A 22,048-nucleotide genomic window follows, 5' to 3' on the forward strand; every position below is an offset into this window, starting at 1 on the left:
ACCCTTTAACCAAAACAACATCCCCTCTTTACCCGAGCCTGAGCATATTCCTGTCTTAAACTCATGTGTGTCTCCAGACCCTTGATTCAAATACAAAATGCTTTCTCCGAGCTTGAAAATAATGCAATCCCTGCCTTAACCCCCTCTACATCCTCGACCTATCAGTCCCCATTAACTCCCCCCTCACGGAGCAGGTAGCCAACACTCCTCCCTTGCAACAGCAAGGGGGCAGTGTGACTCAAAATAATGACCCTGTGGCACCTCAAGCAAGAGTCATATCACGACATAGATTCTGTAATTATGAAATACGTCAGGTGTTGCGCTTTCCTTCTCCAACCAATGCAGAGGGTGTAGTGGATTATGCTCAGTTTTACAATGGTACACTGGAGCAGGTAGATGCGATTTTACAACAAGCCTTGTCACACAGGAGACCCCAAGATGTGGTGCAGTTGGAGCTAAGAGGTGAAAATCTCCGTAATAATGTATCAGTTATCTTACAGGATGGTGATGTTGACAATTTAGCAGGTTTTGAAAGACTTTTGCTTCGCATTGTACAATCCAATTGGACCATTATGACAGATGGTGATCTAGAACTGGTTCTCCAAGTGATCACCTGCCCTACAGGCGCGGGTAAAAGAGCAATGGTGGATAAAATGTTACAAAGCGAAATCTTTCTGTACATTGTAGAAAACGAGGGGAATCAGTTGTGTTTCGCCGTCTGTCTGGCTCATCTTCTACATCCCCTCCTCAACGATAGACAGGCTCTTGAATGCGGCAGAGAGATTCAAAACAAAGTGGGAATGGATGATCAGACACCTGTAGCCTTAAGCGACATCACACGATTTGAACGTGCTTTGGACTGCAAAATTGTAGTGTTTTATAGAGGAGATGACGATAGGGCCCTCTGTAAATTCATGACCAAAAGCCCAAGACAGAGTAAAACCCTATTTTTGTTTCTCTTTCAGAACCACTACTATGGTATAAAAAATCTAAAGGCCTTTCTGGGTTCCCCATATCTGTGTGAGTACTGTTACACAGGGTACAACTGTGTGCTGAGTCACCGATGCCCTGCTCATTGTTCCGTTTGCTATGACCCTACCTGTAATCAGAAGGGGTTCCAACCTATTGTGTGTAAAGAGTGTAACAGGACATGTCGTTCAGAATTCTGTCTGACAAAGCACAAAGAGCCTACAGAGAGGCCCAGAGCCAAAAAATTCGCCAGCACGTGCTCCTTGTACAAAAAATGTAACAAATGTGCACAGCTTTACTACTCAGCGATGAGTGGTGAAGGTAAACCACACACATGTCCTGCGGTGAAGTGTAAAATCTGTGGTGAGAATTTGACCTCTGACGTTACAGATAAGAGTGAGATGCACCAATGCTACATCCAGACACTACCACCTGAAACAAAACACACAGAAAAATTGGTGTTTTATGATTTTGAAACATACGTCAATGAAAATGGTGTTCACATACCCTTTTTGGTGTGTACAAAAACGTTAGATGGCAAAACATGGAGCTCTCAAGGCAGAAATTGTGCCAACGAGTTTCTCATGCATTTCAGACGCCCTCTGTACAAAAATGCTGTGTTTATTGCTCACAATGCTCGAGGTTTTGACTCCTACCTACTCCTCAACGCCATGCTTGAACAAGCATTAAAACCCTCTTTGATTTTGCAAGGTTCAAAAGTCATCTGTATGACAGATCCTGATTTTAATCAAAAATACATTGACTCACTGTCCTTTCTTTCCATGCGTTTAGCCGATATGCCAAAAGCTCTCGGTTTCGATGACAGAATTAAAGGCTATTTTCCCCATAATTTTAGCTCACCTGCCCATTTGACCTACACAGGTCCCTACCCGGAGCCAAAAATGTACGGTACAGAACGCATGACTACGGTACAGCTGAAAGACTTTAACACCTGGTACGAGACGGCGTGCCGCGGTACATTTGATTTCATGAGAGAGGCCGCCTCTATTGTGAAAACGATGTTGAGATTCTCGCAGAGGGATGCAAGCTGTTCAGAAAACAGTATATTGAAGAAACAGCGGTTGACCCTTTAGCCGTGCGACTATAGCATCTGCATGCATGAAAGTGTTTGTGACCAACTTCCTTCCTCCTAAAAGTTTGGCCATCCCCGACCCGATAACTACACACGCCAGTTCAAAACGTATTTGAACGCAGGCATTCAGTGGTTGCAATGGGTGGCGAGCACCGAAAACATCTTCATTCAACATGCTTTAAATGAGGGGGAAAAACAACTAGGAAAATACTTTGTAGATGGTTTTGCAGAGATCCAAGGTGTGAAATATGTATGGGAGTTTCTGGGATGTTTTTTCCATGGCTGTCCGAGTTGTTTCAAAGCTCATGAGACCAATCCTTTGACCGGCCACCCTTTTGAGGAGTTGCATGCGAGGAGCGAGGAGAAATTACGTGAGTTACAGGCCATCCACAATGCTAAAGTGATTGTCATGAGAGAGCACACATGGACCGAGAAGAAAAATCACATCAGGGGTTAAAAGATTTTCTCAATCAGTATAAAGCTCCTCAACCTCTCTCACCCCGCGAAGCTTTGTATGGGGGTCGAACCTGTGCAGTAAAGTTGAGACACACTGCGGGTGCTAATGAAACGGTAGACTACTTTGATGTGACATCGCTGTATCCCTATGTCAACTGTAACTTTCCCTATCCTTTGGGGCACCCAAAAATAATCTACAAAGATTTCAAAGAACCCCAAAGCTACTTTGGAATAATCAGAGCCAAAATCTGTCCACCACAGGGTTTATTTTTCATGTTTTGCCATATAGAACTGCAGCTGGTAAACTTGTCTTCACACTCTTCGCACCTGCGCTGAACTTAATTTTCAGGAGGGTCCATGTCAACACAGTGATGAGGACAGAGTGATGACAGGGGTCTGGGTCACTCCTGAATTTAACAAGGCCTTGGAGATGGGGTATCGGGTAGCTGAGATCACAGAGGTATGGCAATTTGATAGACAGAGTGACTCGATTTTTGTTCAGTACATGCACACTTTTCTGAAGGGTAAACAGGAAGCTCAGGTTACCCCCTGAAGCCAAAGATCAGGCAGCCCGAGAAAAGTACATCAAAGACTATGTAGCAGACCTCGGCTACGTAAAATTTTAATGCAGTTATGAAAATTAATATTTCCGGGAATATTAATTTTATACCTCGAAATTAGGAGCACCACCTAAAGATTTGCTTGTCCGCCCAAGGCTTTAGGTCCTTGAGTATAGCCTGAGAATTATACCGAGTTCGGTTAATTCATTAGTTGTTATTCTGAAATCGTAAGGTCAATCAGTCAGTCTCAGATCTGAGTGTAAGTTTTGTGTATAGGGACTCTAGATTCTGAATAACACACACACATACATCGCTGTGCTCAAAGTGAATTTATTAACTAACAGAAGAGGGTACAATTGTGGGTAAATGTGGTGATATTACAGGGATAACAGTTAATATGACAACAAGGAGGTACTAAAAAGGGTAGCCTATGTAAGGTTCGATGGAATTTCAGTTTATATTGTAGAGGGAGAGAATTCTACGAGTATGAGGGAACGAATGACCGAAATTGGGTTGCAGATTTGTTTGTCTAATCTAAGGGTTATTAACTGTGGATGGAGCCCATAGAACACCAACGAGTCACAGAGTGTTGTTTGTTTTGGCCTACCGTTGCCGCCGGTCCCGTGGCAAGGCTCGACTGCCGGTTGGCTCGGGAAGTCGGTTCTGGCCCGACCCCAGTGGCGTTTTCAAGTTGGGTTGAAACCAGTGGATTGGTTCCGGAGTCCTCTTGTGGGAAGCGCTTGCAGCAACGGCTGTCAACCAAGGCTTTTGCTCTGATCTCAGTTCGTTTGGTGTCGCTATAGGGCACACTCAGGGTTTTGCCGTTAGAGCCGTATTTTCATTTATTCAAGGCCATAAATGAAGGCTTCTGAGTTTCTGGTCCAAAGTTGCTCACAACGGTCGGATGAGGTTGCAACAACAAAATCAAATAAACTCACACATTCACCGTAGGTTCGCGAGGCCTCGGGAATATCGGCTATTTAACGTTGCTGAGGTTAAACAGGCAGCTCCAAACAAAATAAAGAAAATCAAATCTCCGCTGAGAAATTTGGAATTCAGGGTCGTAGCTTTCTCAGCTCGTCTGAAGGAGATTTAAGTACGAAACAAAAATCGGAATTTCAAAAGTAAAGGAAGTTAAGAGAACGTATACGTTTAGTTTCAAGAAAGTTTAAACGAAGAGTTTTGAAGAGGCAAGAAGAAGCTAGAACAAAAGACAGCAAGGCCTTTTATTGATTCCGCTAGGTAGTGACGTCATTTTGGGGATGATCTCCCAAACGTCGCTAAGGTGTTAACTTTTTGGGATAAAGAAATATACGTTGCGCGTATTTCTCTTTGATCTCTCTCTCCACAATATCGAGATTTGGAAAAACACTTAGTTCTGAACATTCGGATAAAGACAGTTAAAACAAGGCTAAACACTATGGAAAAAGGTTATAATGGTTATATAAACGTAAACAAACCTTGATTACATGTCCTCAGTATACTTGCTGGTTACTGGTTTTAACTCATGAGACAATTTAGATGTAAGCATGACAGTAAAATTTCGTTTATGCAATTACATGGTGATAGTTAGGCCTACTTAACAATTCTGTCAGTGTAAGCCGAGTTTTAAACACTTGCGTGTTATACCTTTCTTGTCCCCTTGGTGGCGCTCGGGTCACACAAGAAAAGAGTAGACATTCCACTTTAACTGAGAGGCTGGTGATGCCTACGAGCGTTTCCATGGATAATTTAGTAAGAAATTGTATATGAAACATCTAACTAAAGCATTAGTTAGCATTGAATAGACAGTGATTACTAGGGAGTAACAGGAATGACTTAAGACAACACAGAAAGAGTTTAGAAAACTAGTTCAAGATTACTTTCTTATGGGTCTGCTAGTCTTCAAACATCACTAAAGGATAAAAACAGGGTTATTACTTACTAAACTCAGAGGCTAACACTGCTGCTCACTTAGCAAGGTTATTATTTAAACAGAATAAACACAGTTATACTGGAACCTTGCTTGGTTCGAGTAACAGGGGATTTTATGGTCTTTCTTCTCTGCATTCCTGGCTTATCGCACAGGATATCAGAGAATGAAATGGTGGTTTATGGCTCAGCCGTTCTGTGGAGAGAAAAGAGTCAGGTTGAGGCTGGAGGTGACCTGCTGGAGGGAGAAGGGGTCAGATCAGCCCCTTTTCCTGTCCTGTGGACTGTCTTTAGTGACACCTTTACGGCTAGAAAGGTTCACTAAGGCTCTCTGAATACACAATCCTTAAGCGATTCATTGTCTGATTGAGTCTCTTTCGGTCCTTACCAACACTAGGCGATGTCTCTGGGTTTTACATGTGAAAAGGTCAACTCTCGGGGAGGGAAACTTCCCTCCCTCTTTTGACACCATCTGACCTTCTTTGAAGTGCGTCTGGTTGAGTTCACAACAACTATCAGACCAATCAGGGTGTTTTGCTGGATGCGTCTAAAATTCATCCGAATCCTGCAAAAAGACAAGTCTCCAAATTATGTCTCAACACATTCTGGGGGAAATTTGCACAACACTCGAATCAGACACAGACTAAACTAATCACTGACCCTGAAGAGTTTTTTAACTTTATGTTTTCTGGAAAATATAAAGTTAAATACTTTTCCTTTGTCAACGACAAAACAGCATTGTTGCAGTGGAGTTATGGTGAGCAATGTATTGCCCCTCCAAACAAGGTAGACAACGTCTTTATAGCTGCTTTCACCACAGCTTATGGGCGTCTAAAGTTGTACAGTTATTTGGAGCAGCTGCAGGAGAGGGTCTTGTATTATGATACAGACAGTATTATCTATGTCACAAAAAGGGGGAGAGACGGCTTGACCTGGGTAATTACATGGGCGATTTGACTGATGAGTTAGATGGTGATAGCATAAAAGAATTCGCGGCCGCGGGTCCTAAAAGTTATGCATACCAGACTCGTAACAACAAAGTAGTTCTTCGTGTAAAGGGTATCACTCAAACGCATGATTGTTGTGAACAAGTTAACTTTAACAGTGTCAAACAGTTGGTGGAGAATTATGTGCTAAACTCTGATGATGGTGGTGTCATTGAAACACCTCAGCACAATATTGTACGAGATAAAAGGGGTTTTTCCTTAGAAACTCATCATTCCAGCAAAAGTTTAGAGTGGTGTATGACAAGAGACGGTTACTGAGCCAAGGTCAAACCCTGCCTTTTGGCTATTGAAGAAAAAAATAATGTTTTCATCCAATGAAATTGAGTTTGACCCTAGACTAAGAACACCTTTCTCCTGTCAAATTGTGGGGCCAAGCGGGTCCGGTAAAACTTATTTTGTAAAGTCTGTGTTGGAATCCTGTAATCATGTCATCGACAACATGCCTAGTAATATTGTTTGGATTTTTACTTCTTATCAACCGATGTACACTGAACTGCAACAGAAGAATAAAAAGATCAAATTTGTTGAAGGATTGCCTGATTCTTTTGACGATGAAATTCTATTCCCACCTGATCAAGATCATCTTATAATTTTGGATGATGTCATTTTCCAGGCCTCTGATCACCCTGAAGTTGTGAAAATTTTCACACAGTACAGGCACCACAAAAAAATGAGTGTCATCATGTTGACTCAAAATGTATTTCACCGTGGAAAGCACAGTAGGACAATTAGTTTAAATAGTAACTATTTGGTTTTGTTTAAAAACCCTCGAGATAGATTACAGATGAGTATATTAGCTCAACAAATATTTCCCGGACGAAAAGCCTTTTTCTTAGAAAGTTTTGAAGATGCTACCAAAGATCCTCACGGGTATTTAATCTTGGACCTCACCTAGTTGCCCAGAAACTTACAGACTAAGATCAGGAGTACTACCCACCAGTGGCCCGTTGTCTATCTTCCTAGTCCTGATCCAACATGTCAGCACGTTTAAAAAGGAATGCGCCTTTACTGAGGGCTTTATGTCACGCCACGCCTCAAAAGCGTAAAGATATTCTCAACAATTGCTCATCGGACTTTCTTCAGTCTTTGTGTGAACTCTCTTTGAATCTTTTAAAAGGAAACATTCCTATGACCTCAGCTCAATATAACAAACTCAAAAAACAAAAGAAAATTATAAGGTTGCTGGCTAATAAAAAAACAAGTCTTAAAACCAAACATAAGGCTCTGACAAAACAGTCTGGAGGCTTTCTGTTACCTCTTCTTTCAACAATCCTTCCTGTCATTTTGGGAGGGCTAATTAATAGATAAATCATGAGTCAGAAAATGTTTTTGGTGACGCCTCAGCAACTAAACCGGCTGAATCATTCTGTACCATCTGCATCCAACGCTGAAACAATGAGACATACGGTAGAAAATGATTTGGATGAAAAAATGAGGGCAATACTAAACGAGGATGGTATGAACGCTTATGAAAAAATTAAGAAATACAATGCCCTGCTGCAAAGATACCTAGCTCTGGTCAAACAAGGAGAGAAGGAAGAACGCCACATTACTCTGACAGTAGCTAAAGATTCTGAGGCACTGAAGCAGCGAGTAGAAGGAGGAGAGAAGAAGAAGAAGACAAGAAACTGGATGAAACAGCAAGGGAGGTTGTACAAAACTTGCCGGCTCGCTATCGTAACAATGCACAGTACATCATAAAGAAATTAACCAAGAGCCGAGGTGGGTGGACTCCCAGGGAGAGTTTGTGTATAACGGAGATGTTGTGAAAGGTTCACACCTGCTTGACTTGTTTAAAAGTCTGACCGTGTCTCTTAAAAAATCCCAGCCTCCTAAGGGTGGACAGGTTTTTTGAATACTTTGTCAGAACTCAACATCCCTTTATCAATGATGAGCAACCCTCAAGCTCGAGAGCAATATAGGCAACTTCAAACGGTAGGACCCCGGGAAGATGAGGAGGAGGTGATGTCCCTGCCGATAAAGAGGGGAAGAAGGAAAAAGCAGACACCCCGTGCCCCTCGCAGGGATGGAGAGGATGATGAGACACGCCCTTACTATTTAAGAAGGGAAGAAAACACAGACGAGCATCTTTAACCCCCCAGTGGGAAGAGGTGGACGCCTCGCCACCCTCAAGAAGAGAAAAAAGAAAGAAACTCACCCCCCTTGCTCCACGATGGCTTAATTTTAACCCATAATAAAAACAATTCAAGCTAAAGTTATTTGTCTCAAGATTCATCTTTATTTATAACTTGTAACAGTCTTTGAACATTTGTAAAGAACAAACTGTGTGGTGAAAAGATGCGGCTCTTTGTTGCCTCATACAACGTTGATATTTTTTCACAAAATTGGATACCATAGAATCATTTCTTGTAAAATCATCATGATACAAAGACAGCACATTCTCAAAAGATAGACCGCAGGCTCGATGACACAAATAGAACACACAATGCTGACCACATGTAGACAGTGTATGCTGAAACTGATGTGTATGATATGAAATGGTTTCACAGCGTTTTTTTAAAATTCCAAGATACTTTGGGGTAATGTGAAAACTCTGGTGAGAATCCAAAAGAATCAAAAAAGCTAGCTTTCTGACCTTCCTCAAGAGTGAGCGCCAGCCAGTGCTCCCCAGGCTCGTGTGCAGGGTGGGTGTTAACTATCATATAAGCAGGTAGTCTAAAGGACTGTCTCAGTAAAGGTAACTGATCCGAAGCCCACACGCCACAAAAGGAATCTCCAAGTAAATGTCGCAATATTCCTTCCAATTCATGGTTGTTCATATTGCTTTAGTAATAGTCCACCAACACTTGTCGTTTTGAATTTATTTCCAGAATAGATTCGTAACAGCGTAAACAATGAGAGTTGTGGTATGAGGTAAGGGCACTCGGAATCTCATTTCAAGTCTTAAACTCCCGTTGGAAATGGTTGACAAAGCGTCGCTGTCTTCACTGGCATTGAGGTTGAAAACAAACAAAGAGTAACCTTGCTGAAATTCTTCCCGGTTGATGCTCAGAGGTAAATCTTTTAGATGTCTCCCTGTGGCGGTAAACATATTATAAAATTCTCGGACAGACAACCCGTGGTTAAATTGAGGCTGGAAAGCTTTGGCTGGGACTTGTCTCCCGTCCTGACACAGTGCCATGTATTCTACATCATTGTGTATAAAATTGAAGGGTGACAGGTCTCTCTTTCCTGTGAAGGCTTCGTGGTTTACCATGGCAATAACTAGATATTTAGGTAACGTTCCTAGGAAGAGATTTTCTTGGTTGCATATCCGTGAATTCGCGGGTATAGAATAGGTTTTGACATTCACACGGGATAAGGGGTAGAGGGCCCCTCATTAAGGCCGATGCATGACCTAATCGCACTGCTGGGGATACAGTGACTTTCTTAACAAACAGAGAGGCCCCCAGTATTTTTAATCTGTAAGTACTGGCAGCCCCAGCCATGAGAGAAAAGGCATCGCTAGCCCTGGTTAGCTTAATTCTTAAATCCACAGAGTTCAGGAGAAGCCTCTCGCTGAAAAAAATGTCACTATGAAGAGGGCCCAACAGGTGTACCTCCTTAGATTCTTCACTGAATTGAGCTCTCTGTACTAATCCTTTGTTTGGCCCATCATCTATCACCACTGAGTCCATAGACCCCGCTGTGTCTTTGTAAAATAATCCGGCGGTGAACTGGCTTTTTAGAGTATCTTCAGAATAGTTGAGCAGGGTTTCGATCATTGCTCTGTAGGGGTGCGTAGCGCTGGACTGTGAAATCAGTCTATCTCCCAAAATAACGTCGCATTGGCTGAAGATTGTATTTAGGGGATAATTGATGAGACCCACAGAGGCATCATCAGCCAGGTCTGATCCATCCGCATTCGTAATTTTCAAACGCAGGTGTGTAGAGGCTATGTTTTTAGCGGCTGATTTAAGATGAGGCTTAGCAATGGCAAAACCTCTTTTCATCAGCGGCGCAACAAAACAAATAATTTTGAGAATATAGACCCTATGCCTCTCCCGTACATCATGGGAGCCCCGCTAAAACCAGGGAGAGCACCCCCTACTTGATTTTCATAATAGCTCCCAAAACGGTGAGGATCGCGGGTATGATGTATCATTTTGTCACAGAAGATGCAAAGTTTTTTGAAGGTCTAAAATGGAGTTTCACAATAGTCTTTCCAAAGGTAAACTTCACCGGTGTATTTTGATCCGTTTTAATCTCTATGTGAATGTTTTCAATGTGATTCTTGATCACTGGAAGGTAGCAGGGGGGATTAAAATATTGTGTGATGACGTCCCCGTATGTTCCTTGTATATCGATCGTTCTCAAGAGCGGAGCGTATGTATCGCCAACCAGCTGATGTCGAACCAGATCACTGTAGACATATAGATGGGACATACCAGCTTTTATATCTGCTGGGTAGGGTGCCATCCTCTGATTGAACTGTAACCATTTCCCCGGTTCAAACCCCAACATGTAAGCAACAGGAGGATAAAAACGGAGGTGAAATTGCCCCCCTACCTGAAATTCAAATCTCTTTTGAATGGTACTAAAGAGAAAATAAATATCGGAGCCAATTTTTCTAAGAAATGCATGCAGCTCGAGCCTGAGCTGTTCTATGTTGTGATAATATCCTCCCCTAAACCTCTGACGGTGGACCTCACTGTCTGACTCTCCTTCTGAGGGTTTATTCCTCCAATCAAAGTAGGCATCCCCATTAGATATGTTAAACCAGGTATGCGGATATGAAATCTCTGTCAAGGCCACTTGCCACCGTCCCTCTAAATTAAGATGCTGTGCTAAATCTACATGGTAGCTAGAGCTCGTATTATTTTTAAATACTTCAAGACTGGCGTTGGAAGGTAAAGTCACGTAAAACCCCTCTCCGGAGGCTTGATCCATGTTGTAATGACTACAAATCCAATGTATCTGTTTTTTATATATTTTTTAGGTCTCTTGCTTTGACCCAGCTGTTAAACTTCTCAGGCCAGTTTTTCCAGCGCACCAGCATTTCTTTTCTCCCCTGATACTACGTTCCTCTAAGATTTCTGCAACCGGAAATGCTTTGTCCTTAGAAATCAAAACTTTCTGCAACTCCGCTTCATAGAATGTACCCTGTATAGGTCTCCGTCATAATCATTCAGTTTATAAACGGGGGTTGACGAGGAATGCATTCTGTCACTGTAAAAAGTTCATCTGTATAACTCTGTTGATATTTTTTATCAAACACTCCTCTCAGTTTTGATATTCTTACCAAATCCCCTACATTAAATTTCATCTTTAAATCATTTTTGCGCTGAATAGGAAATGTACCGTACAGGTTTTCAAACACTTGAGAGGTATTTTCTGACGTGACCTGCATAGGCGTCATTTTTATACTTTTATGATAGCTATTATTATAGCTTTCAAGCAATTTCTGTAAGACATCCAAGTATCTACGGGTGTTTGTAGCTGTAAAAAACCTCCACATTCGCGTTTTTAGCGTACGGTTAAACCTTTCAACCACTGACGCTTTTAAGTCACTGGCCGTTGCAAAATGATTAATACCTTGTTTTGTCATTAATCTTTCAAAAGTCTTGTTAAAGAATTCTTTACCCGCATCCGTTTGTAACTTTTCAGGGTCCGGCTGTCTTTTAAAATAGACTCAAATGCCTTAGAGACCTCCACCCCTGTTTTTTTCTTCAAGGGTCTAGCATATGCCCGTTTGGAAAAAACATCAATTACTGTTAATAAATAATTAAAGCCATCATTGTGTTCAGCCAAAGCCTGCATATCGCAAAGATCCGCCTGAAACTGATTTAGGGGTCGTGGTACAAAAACTCTATTTCTTACTAAATGTATCCTGGCAGGTTTATGCAAAGTATATGAATCCTGCTCAGATAAAAAATCTTTGACGCATTCTACATTTACTTTTTTTCCCATTTCATCCTGTAACGCTTATGGAGTCTGTCTACTCCGCCAAAACTAGCCGGATGTGATGGATTATAATACACTTTTTTATAATTCGTTTTTCAGACATGTTTCCTGCTGCTCTCTTTGAGGGTATTTGAAAACAACAACGGGATACAAGGGTCTTTATGATTTTTTATTATTATTAGTTTTCACAAACATCATCCTCTCAACACAGTCAATGTTAATTTCAATACACTCCCTCCTACAATATGGTAAATATTATTATGCAATCTTATCACTTCAGTCAAGGTAATTTTTATTTATTTTTAAAATTTTTTACACAATAACTCACAAAATCAACAATATGTAACATATTTTCTACAATAATTACCCATTATGAATTAATTTTTCCCTTCCAAAAGTCCGCAACTTCATTCATCTCCTTGATCTTGGCCTCATCTTCTCCGATCAACATGTCGTACAATTTGTCAATTTTCTCACCGATGCGTCGTGTCATTTTGAGGTTGTGAAGAAAGGCCTCGGTAGCACCATGGACCCTGTATACAGACACTTGGATGTTTTGCGCATGAAGCGCCCGTTGAATGGTAGCAATGAAACGATCCGTCCAGAGCCGCTTTAACACCTCATCATAATGCCGCCGGAGGAAGTAGTCAGGCATGTCAAACAGACACTCGTGTTGCATCTGGCTCGGTGGGCCGTCTTACAACCGTTACAAATGGAACTTCTATATCTAGGGGGGGCTGTGGCTCAGGAGGTAGAGCGGGTTGGCCGTTAATCGGAAGGTCGGCGGTTCAATCCCTGGCTCCCCTAGTTGCGTGTCGAAGTGTCCTTGGGCAAGATACTGAACCCCGAATTGCAGCTATTCCGCCAGTGTATGAATGAGTGTGAATGTTAGTTTCCGTTTGAGCACTTAGGCTCAGTGTATGAATGTGTGTGACTGGCATTTTTATATCTAAATAGAACTTTCTTCAGCAGTCGAAGCACCACAGTTTCACCGGCAGAGAGCACCCCGTCAGGCTCATCTGTTCTTTTGGGAGAGTCTGGTGGTGAGGCGCTCGGAGTCGAGGATGTCGAAGAAGGAGAAGAGGGCCAGTAGGGTGATGGAGGTGGTGAAAGAGGGGAGATGCAACCAGAGTCCGTGTCTAGCATGAAAGGGGTCACTGGCAGCCCTGCTAGTGGTGGTGGTGAAGCAGAGGGACTGGAAGTGGTGCCCTGGGCCTGCTGTGTTGCTGCTGCTGATGCAGGATTAGTATCGGGCTCTCATGCTCTCGATCCATACACCACCAAGTAGGCATATTGCTCATGCTAAATTGGGTCATCACCAGATGTGTTGTAGAAGGGGTAGTTGTCTCCTCTGACCCGGATGTGGTAGAAGAGGTAGAGAGTTGCTTTTTCTATGAGTCTGCTGGCTCGAAGACATGGTATTTCAGATTTAGTCCTCCTTTAAATTGTGTTTTCTTAGGGGCAGGCTTAGGGGGCGTTGTTGGAGGAGGAGTCTTCTGTGAACGTTAGAGTCTTTTTCATTTGCAGAATCTCCCAGGAGGTCTGACTTTTTTTGAAGAGATCTTTTAGCTTTTCTGCTTTTTCAAACATCATTTCCATCCAAACCTCGACAGGTATCCTTAATGAAGTCTGAAACACGCCACATTCAGTGTTGAAATACTGCAAGACAAATTCATCCAAGGCTTCATCTCCTTCACTCTTCTGATGGCTTGCACGGTAGAACCATCTACCGGAAGCTGAGCTTTTTGTCTCCCAAACACTACAGGAAACAATTTTTTAGGAACAAACACGGGTGGAACTTCCTGCTTGATTCTCACAGTTGTTTGAGTCTCCTTGTCTTTTGTAGCAGGTTCCTCGGACGTTGCGGCTTTGAGATTGTTTAAAACCAACACAGCCCAGTCCGTTGATGTGAGCGTTGCTTTTGCTGTGAGGGGTCCAAATGTTTCACCTTTCTCCAACTGGTAAAAACAAAGTACATTTACATCATAATTGAATGCATACCCCCAGACACGTCCTGAATCTAAATTCCATTCCTCATGAAGTGTATCGGGGGCGGCGTCTGGATCCGACTCAAGTACAACACTCGTTTCTTTGGGGCTCCTCCTGGGGTTGAATTTTGATAACTCATTACAGGTGTCTGGCTGATCATCTTCGAATTGGCTGCTCTCTTGCTCATGTTTAGGTTGTTTTGGAATAGTTTCGTTATATGTTTCTGAATGACTAAATGGACTCCTTTTATTTTCACAGACTCCCATCATTGGCCTATGGTAACCCCTCCTAGTCTCTTATCATTGGCTCATGGAAACTCTGCCCACCCCCTTATTTTGTATATGACGGCATGTGGGAGATAACTGATGAGGGGTTGGGACCGTTACTTCTGGTACAACCAGATTATTATTTAAACTCTTGTCTCCGGCAGATAAAAATAGCTTCCTGTTTCAAAAACAAACTCACGAACTCTGTCTGATAAAACCAGACCGTTTTTTAACATCCGGAGTCTGGGTTATAGATAACCATAGTTAATAACTGGTCTACAAGATTACGTGAGGATGGCAGTTAAACACACAACACGCCTCATTGAGAAAACAGAGGGAGGTGTTACACGACTCACCAACACGACTCGTTGAGAAAACAGAGGGAGGTGCGGGGGTGGATCACATTCCTCAATTCACCCACAGCCTATGCTACACCAGAAAGAGAGAGGACAGAGAAGAAGGAACACAGACTCTAGAAGGATTAAAGTTTTAAGACTCACAAGTTTAAGACTAGGCTACAGCTTTGGAGTGATAATGATGGCAAGTTTGTAAGACAAAGCAATAGCAAAGTAATTTGGAACACTCTCTTATTTTGCTGCATGCTGTTGAAGGTAATTAAAAAATGCTGTTTAATTTTAACTCACTGTTATACTATTTTACTGTAATTATTTCATTTTATTCTTTAGTTCTTTAATGATGGTAAGTTTGTCACACAAAGCTTTAGCAAAGATTTTACAAAGTTTAATTTTGGAACTCACTCTTATTTTGCTGCATGCTGTTGAAGGTAATTTATAATGCTGTTTAATTTTTACTCACCGTTATACCATTTTACTGCTTTACTGTCATTATTTCAATTTATTCGTCACTTGTTTAATAATAAAGACTGACTTGATTCCAAAGAAACCTCCTACTGATCCTTTGCTGGCCCGGAGATTCCTCCTTACTTATAACTCACTGCTATACGTTTTTAATGATAAATTTATTGTCACAAACACCTCCTAGTTAATTCATTCAAGTTGTATTACTTAATAAAGTCTTTAAATCAATGAAAAACACACAATGGAAGGATGTACGCAACCCTCTTATCAGTTACACACAGACATATTTCCGTTTGGGTGGGACAGGATGAACCCCCTCTTATCAGTTACATACAGACATATTTCCGGTTGGGGCGGGACCGGATGCACCCCCTCTTATCAGTTACATACAGACATCCGGTGGGGGTGGTGGGACCGGAAATAGCTGTCAAAAATGAGTTTGATGGAATGTCATGTATAATTCTCTCTCACCACCCTGGGATCAGGGACCAATAACCAAATATGAGCCAAGTATGATCAGTCTAAAATGGGGTTTGTCCACCTATAGATGGCAAACACAGAAGGGTGAATCCGCACACAGGCCGTGGCAACCAACTCTTACTACAACATTATACATAAATAATCATAGGCAACGACTTCTTAAAATTATAATAGGATTTATTCAACTCAAGCATAGATCAATGATCAATAACTTTAAGTAAATCACTATTAACTATTGTAAGCAAAAATGAAATAAAGTCAATAAACAAATCTTACAAAAATATACAACAATCCAGCAAGCATTTGTGTGTGTGTGTGTGTGTGTGTGTGTGTGTGTGTGGTGTGTGTGTTGTGTGTTGTGTGTGTGTGTGTGTGAGAGACAAAGGAGGGGGAAGGATCCAACCATGTGGGTGGTGCCAGATCCGGTTGTGCTAGAGGCCAGCTGATTTTGGAATCAAGATGGCGGTTCAAACCATCATCATCATTCATTTCAAGATCAAGATGGCGGAAAATCTCTCTCCCCTGAACTAAAAAAAATGGGGACGCACTCTGATGCTAGCCTACTGTGGGTCACAGGTCTGGTTAGCTTCAGAGATCACGTGGTGTGTGCATGTGGGGTTAGTAAGCAGAAGGAGAGAGAAAGGCACAGAGCAAAGCTATATACATACAATATACCACAAACTATCTCACAAAGATTTCTAAATATTGACTGAAGAATGGAATTAAGTTTGTATCAAAATAGCTGAGCAGTTTTATCAAAACGCCTGTTCACGTCACTCAATATCCCTCCTCCCCATAGTAGGGGAGAGAGGGAAGGTTGTAACAGGTCCAATTTCTCCTATCAGGAACAAGTTATGAATCACCTGATTCACTCTGCAGATGCCCAATTTAGTCCTTATTTCACATGGGGAAAAGTAGCACCCTGTGGCAGGCACAGCAAATTTTAGAAGGAAAAATATTTAAAGTGAAAAGTATATTTTATATTTTTTTATTAAAGCATTATCTACTTTGTAGTTAAATTGATCAAACCTAACTCATATTTATTGTGTCTATGTCTACGTGTTTATTGTGTAAAATGGACCATTGAAATGGTGTGTTTGGACTGCACTGACTGGGAGGTTATCAGGACAGCTACCAATAGTCTGGATGAGTTTACTGATGCTGTGATGTCCTACATCAGTTTCTGTGAGGACAGCTGTACACCAACTTACACCAGGGTGAGTTATAACAATGACAAACCCTGGTTTAGAGCCAAACTCCGACAGCTTAGGTTGGAAAAAGAGGAGACATTTAGGAGTGGAGACAGGGCCGGATGCAGGGCGTTAAAGTACAGGTTTAGAAAGGAGGTGCGAGAAGCTAAACGAGAGGCTAAAGGACCAGTTCTCTGCAAACGAACGACGCCACTTCTGTCTGGAGGGGTTTCAGACAGATCACAAAGTACAAACCCAAAGCCCCCACTCCATCAACGACTCTTGCCTGGCAAATGATCTGAACCAGTTCTACAGCCGCTTTGAGAGTCATTTGGACACCATCCCCCATGACTCCTCCGTTCAGCTTCAGTCCACCATCCCCTCCTCCCACTCCTCAGAGTTTGCAGTCTCTGATTCCAGGACCATTAGAACCGGTTCCCCTCAAGGCTGCGTTCTTTCCCTTCTGCTCTTCTCCCTGTACTGTCACCAGTCTGTTAAGCTCCTGAAGTTTGCAGATGACACCACCCTCATTGAGCTCATCTCTGGTGGGGATGAGTCCGCCTACTATTTAAGACAATACAACAGAAATACATTCAAGACAAAAGGAACCTTTTACAAGACAACCTCTGCCTATTGAAATTTCCCAGAATTTCTCCTCTCCATTACTCTCAGCCTACATCAGAAATTTCAACATGCACACAGAGTTATTAATTCCTGTAGCCTTCTTCACAGGTTATGGACTACTGCAGAGTCCTAGACTCCCAGAACCCCATGTTCCCTATCTTTCCTCATTACTTTTCTAGTCAGTAGTTGGGACTATGCTTCTCTGATTATTCAATTCAATTTTATTTATATAGCGCCAAATCACAACAACAGTTATCTCACAGCGCTTTTCATAAAAGAGCAGGTCTAGACCATACTCTGTGCTGTTATTTACAGAAGCCCAACAATTCCCACCAAGAGCAAGCACTAGGCGACAGAGGCAAGGAAAAACTTCCTTTTAAGAGGCAGAAACCTCGAGCAGAACCATGGCTCAGGGTGGGCGGCCATCTGCCTCGACCGGTTGGGGGTGAAGGAGAGAGAGAGAGAGGAACAGTGAGAGAAAGAGAGAGGGATGGAAGGACAGAGAGGGGAGGGAGGCAGCCTACACAATATACACACAGAGGTACAGACAGTAAAGGTGATGTTGCTATAGACTAAATGAATAATGGTACAGATATTTATAGTAGTGTTAATGATAATAATCGTAATGTTAATGATTATAACAATAGGACTAGTAACAATAGTTGTTGTAGCAGAGGGTGTCAAGCAGGAACATGGGGGCAGCAGGTGACCCACAACCACAGATCCAGACTCCACAGCTCCAGAGCCAGAAACACCTGCAGGAAGTGATAGGAGGAGAGAGGAGAGGGACGAGAAAGCACAAGACTACCGGAAAGGGGAGAAGTTGAGTTAGTAACATGCAATAATGGGATGAGGTTGCATACAGAGGGAGAGAAAGTAGAGGAGAGAGGAGCTCGGTGCATCATGGGAAGTCCCCCGGCAGTCTAGGCCTATAGCAGCATAACTAAGGGTTCAGGACTCACCTGAGCCAGTCCTAACTATAAGCTTTATCAAAGAGGAAAGTCTTAAGCCTACTCTTAAATGTGGAGATGGTGTCTGCCTCCTGAACCCAAACTGGAACCTGGTTCCACAGGAGAGGAGCTTGATAGCTGAACGCTCTGGCTCCTAGTCTACTTTTGGAGACTCTAGGAACCACAAGTAACCCTGCATTCTGGGAGCGCAGTGCTCTGGTGCGATAGTAAGGTACTATGAGCTCTTTAAGATAAGATGGTGCCTGACCATTAAGAGCTTTGTAGGTAGAAGAATGATTTTAAATTCTATTCTGGATTTCACTGGAAGCCAATGCAGAGAAGCAAAGACAGGAGAAATGTGATCTCTTTTCCTGGTTCCTGTCAGAACACGTGCTGCAGCATTCTTCAGTAATCCAGCCTAGAAGTAACAAATGCATGGACTAGTTTTTCTGCATCATTTTTAGACAGGATGTTCCTGATTTTCGCAATATTACATAGGTGAAAAAAGGCGGTCCTTGAAATTTGCTTAATGTAAGACATGTCCTGATCAAAGATAACTCCAAGATTTCTCACAGTGGTGCTGGAGGCCAGGGCGATGCCATCAAGGGAAACTATTTTTTTAGATAATGCGTCACGGAGGTGCTTGGGCCCCAAGGACAGATCCTTGACTAACTTTGCCGTGCATGGAGGACTCATCGTTAACATGTACAAACTGAAATCAATTTGATAAATAGGACTTAATCCAGCTTAGAGCGGTTCCTTCAATGCCAATGAAATGTTCCAGTCTCTGCAATAGGATCTGATGGTCAATGGTATCAAATGCAGCACTAAGATCTAATAAAACCAGTACAGAGACAAGTCCTTTGTCTGATGCAATAAGGAGGTCGTTAGTAATTTTCACCAGTGCTGTCTCTGTGCTATGATGAACTCTAAATCCTGACTGAAAATCTTCAAATAAACTATTGCTCTGTAGAAAGTCACACTGCTGTTTAGCAACTGCTTTCTTTATTATTTTCTTTTTTAGAGGGGCTACAGAGTCGAGTGTCATTCGCAGCGAGCCTACAGCACTATCAACAAGATGATTGATTTGGGAGGGACTGAAATTAGCATAGGAGTCCTCTGTTACTTTGTGACTTGATAATGAATTTAGAGCTGATGGAATTGCATCCTTAAATTTAGCTACAGACAGACATCTTGTATAGAAATTATTTGCCCAATGGCGTGTAGTTCAGCAATACAAACTCAAAAGTTATAAAACAGTGGTCGATAAAGAGGGATTCTGTGGGAACACTATTAAATGTTCAATTTCAATACCGTATACCAGAACAAGGTCGAGGGTGTGGTTAAAACAGTGAGTCGGTTCATGAACACTCTGAAACAAGCCAGTGGAACAGAATATCATCACTATCTGAATACCAAGTTTCTGTCTTTCAAGTAACTATATGTTTTATCCTCACCTACAATCCGGTCTCTGGGAGTCCAGTAAGTCTGTCTCCTCTGTAGGATCCCGTCACCCTCTTCTTTCCAGCGGGTCCTGGCCTCTGTTGTCACAGCAATTCAGCAGGAGGTCTTTCCCGAGGAATCTCTGACTCCCCCTGTGCACGGTTTCAGGTCCCAAACCTGGCTGGAGGAAGGATATTGGGATCTGGCTCGAAGGACCAAGTAGTTAGGAAAATCTTTTCCAAAAGAATCCAGAATTGACTGACGATAAAAGCTTGACAAATGTCACTCAGAGATAGACCAGAACTGTTATCTAGCTTACGCCACCTCTTTCGCTTGTAGGTGTTTCCTGTCTTCGTCTCATAAGCTGTAAATGTAATGCTGGCTGCTATTAAATAAATCATTTACTTGAATCCTAATGTAATTCTGTTTGCACAGGGCTGTGTTGCACAATGCAAACATAAGTTCAAGTATTCTGTCAAACTGAAGCTAAATGACACAGAGGCCAAAAAAAATTAATAGTAGGCGATATTTAATAAAATAAGTGTCAGTCACTGTAACACAGTTAGATACAGGGCTTCCCTAACTACTGCCTCGCCAGTTAAAAGCTTTTCATAACCAAGAGTTGAGGTTTAAACATTAAAGATGAAAATCCTTGTTCAAAGTGTGAAACAAAAGCTATTTGTCAAACTCACAGATACATAACCTTCCTACTGATATCAGTCTGACTCCGTTGGGGCCTTTACAAATTTAAAATGTACCTTTTGGGATTCCCTTATACCATACCATATACTCTCATCCAGCAGGTCGGTTTCAGTCTCGATGAATCATTTAAGCAAAGTTCTAAGTCAATGTTTTACCTACTGACAAACATGGACTTACCTACTTAATAGGATCATTTAATCAAAGTTCTAAGTCAATGTTTTTCCTACTGACAAACATGGACTTACCTACTTACTGTGAACTTTCTGAAAACCTTCTGTTTGTTTATGTGGCCAAACATAGCCGTGTTCCAATCTTTTTCTCTCTAGTTCTCCTCCTCTTCTCTTTTCATAGGGTTCTCTGTTGCTCAGCTGCCTACTGGATCTATAATCTTCATATATGTTGCAATTCATCTATAGTTTTAGAGGAAGAAGAACACTTCAGAAGAAACACCAAGGTAGTTTATTTGGAAAAAGTAAAAAAAAAAGAAAGAAAGAAAGAAAGAAAGAAAAAGTAGGTATCCTTGTGGGGACCAGCTTTTTGTCCTCACAAGTTTCCATCCCCAACAACATAATTAATCATTTAAATATACACACATACCTTGTAAGTCTATACTTGAGGACCTTTTTCTTGATCACTTTATGTATGGTCTCCACCTGTGATTGAAAGAACTAAATAAATAATGAATAGCCCACAATTTGCTTTATTGTCTCGTGACTCAGAACCCAGATGCAGACAAGAACATGGCTCAGGAGGATTTTCACACAGTTTGACACAAGATATGGTGAGATAGGCTTGATGCTGGGGGTAAGGTTCCTCTGGTGTGGCGTGGGAGGTAAGTGCGAGGCCTGGCAGGGCAGTTAAATAGGGCTGGCAGAGAAGTGAGTTTGCGATGGGGAATCTCCAGCCGTCTTCCGTAACAGAGCGGCACGAGAGCAGAGCAGGGTTCTCCAAGAACACTAAGCAGGGCACAGGAATACAGAGTCAAAAAACAGGTACAGAAGCAACAGGAGGCAGGATAAAGCTGGTCATATTTTCACTCACAAACTAGACTTAATAATTCAGCAAGGAACTGAGAAGATGGCAGGGTATAAAAGCCAGTCCTGATGACAGGAGACAGGTGTGTGAGCAGCAGATTGCCTGCAGTTGGGGAGAACCGCCCAGTGGTGCAGCCCACAACTCCGCCCTGAGGGAGAGGGAGGAAAGGTGAGGCCAGAGGGAGAGACAGAGACCACACACAGACAGACAAAACCAAACACACAACTGTCACCTCCCTGCCTGCGGCAGTGTGACATCTGCAGTCAGGTAGCCTACTGTAGGTATATGTTAAAATACTGTTAACCAATAGAAGTGTTACTTTACTTGAGTATTTCCATTGTCTGCAACTATACTTCTACTCCACAACAATTCAGAGGGAAATACTGCACTTTTTACTCCACTACATTCATTTGATAACTTTAGTTACCAGTTACCTTGCACATTCAGATTCATAATACAAAATATAATCAACACATACAGTAAATTATGATTTTATTATACAGTATATTATATAAACTGCTCAAAAAATAACGGGAACACTAAAATAACACATCCCAGATCTGAATGAATGAAATAATCTCATTAAATACTCCTTTCTTTACATAGTTGAATGTGCTGACAACAAAATCACACAAATTATCAATGGAAATC

General features: G+C 42.0%; 2 protein-coding genes across 2 annotated transcripts in view; both read right to left on the minus strand.

Moving 5' to 3' along the window:
• The window catches only part of LOC119901727 (acyl-coenzyme A thioesterase 1-like), a 252,914-nt gene that overhangs the window by 4,474 nt on the left and 226,392 nt on the right, over positions 1-22,048 (minus strand). The window lies entirely within an intron of this gene.
• LOC119901730 (acyl-coenzyme A thioesterase 5-like) overlaps positions 20,805-22,048 on the minus strand; it is a 246,313-nt gene continuing 245,069 nt past the window's right edge. The window contains exons 4-5 of the mRNA XM_038717359.1: positions 21,404-21,545; positions 20,805-21,318 (exon numbers count right to left, since the gene is read on the minus strand). Coding sequence (XP_038573287.1) covers positions 20,999-21,318; positions 21,404-21,545 — 462 coding nt within the window. The 3' untranslated portion in view covers positions 20,805-20,998. The remainder of the gene's footprint in view (positions 21,319-21,403; positions 21,546-22,048) is intronic.

The sequence above is a fragment of the Micropterus salmoides genome, unplaced genomic scaffold (assembly GCF_014851395.1).
Source record: "Micropterus salmoides isolate LMB-PRFRI ecotype aquatic unplaced genomic scaffold, ASM1485139v1 Ms_hic_scaffold_14, whole genome shotgun sequence".
In the NCBI taxonomy this organism is placed as follows: Eukaryota; Metazoa; Chordata; class Actinopteri; order Centrarchiformes; family Centrarchidae; genus Micropterus; species Micropterus salmoides.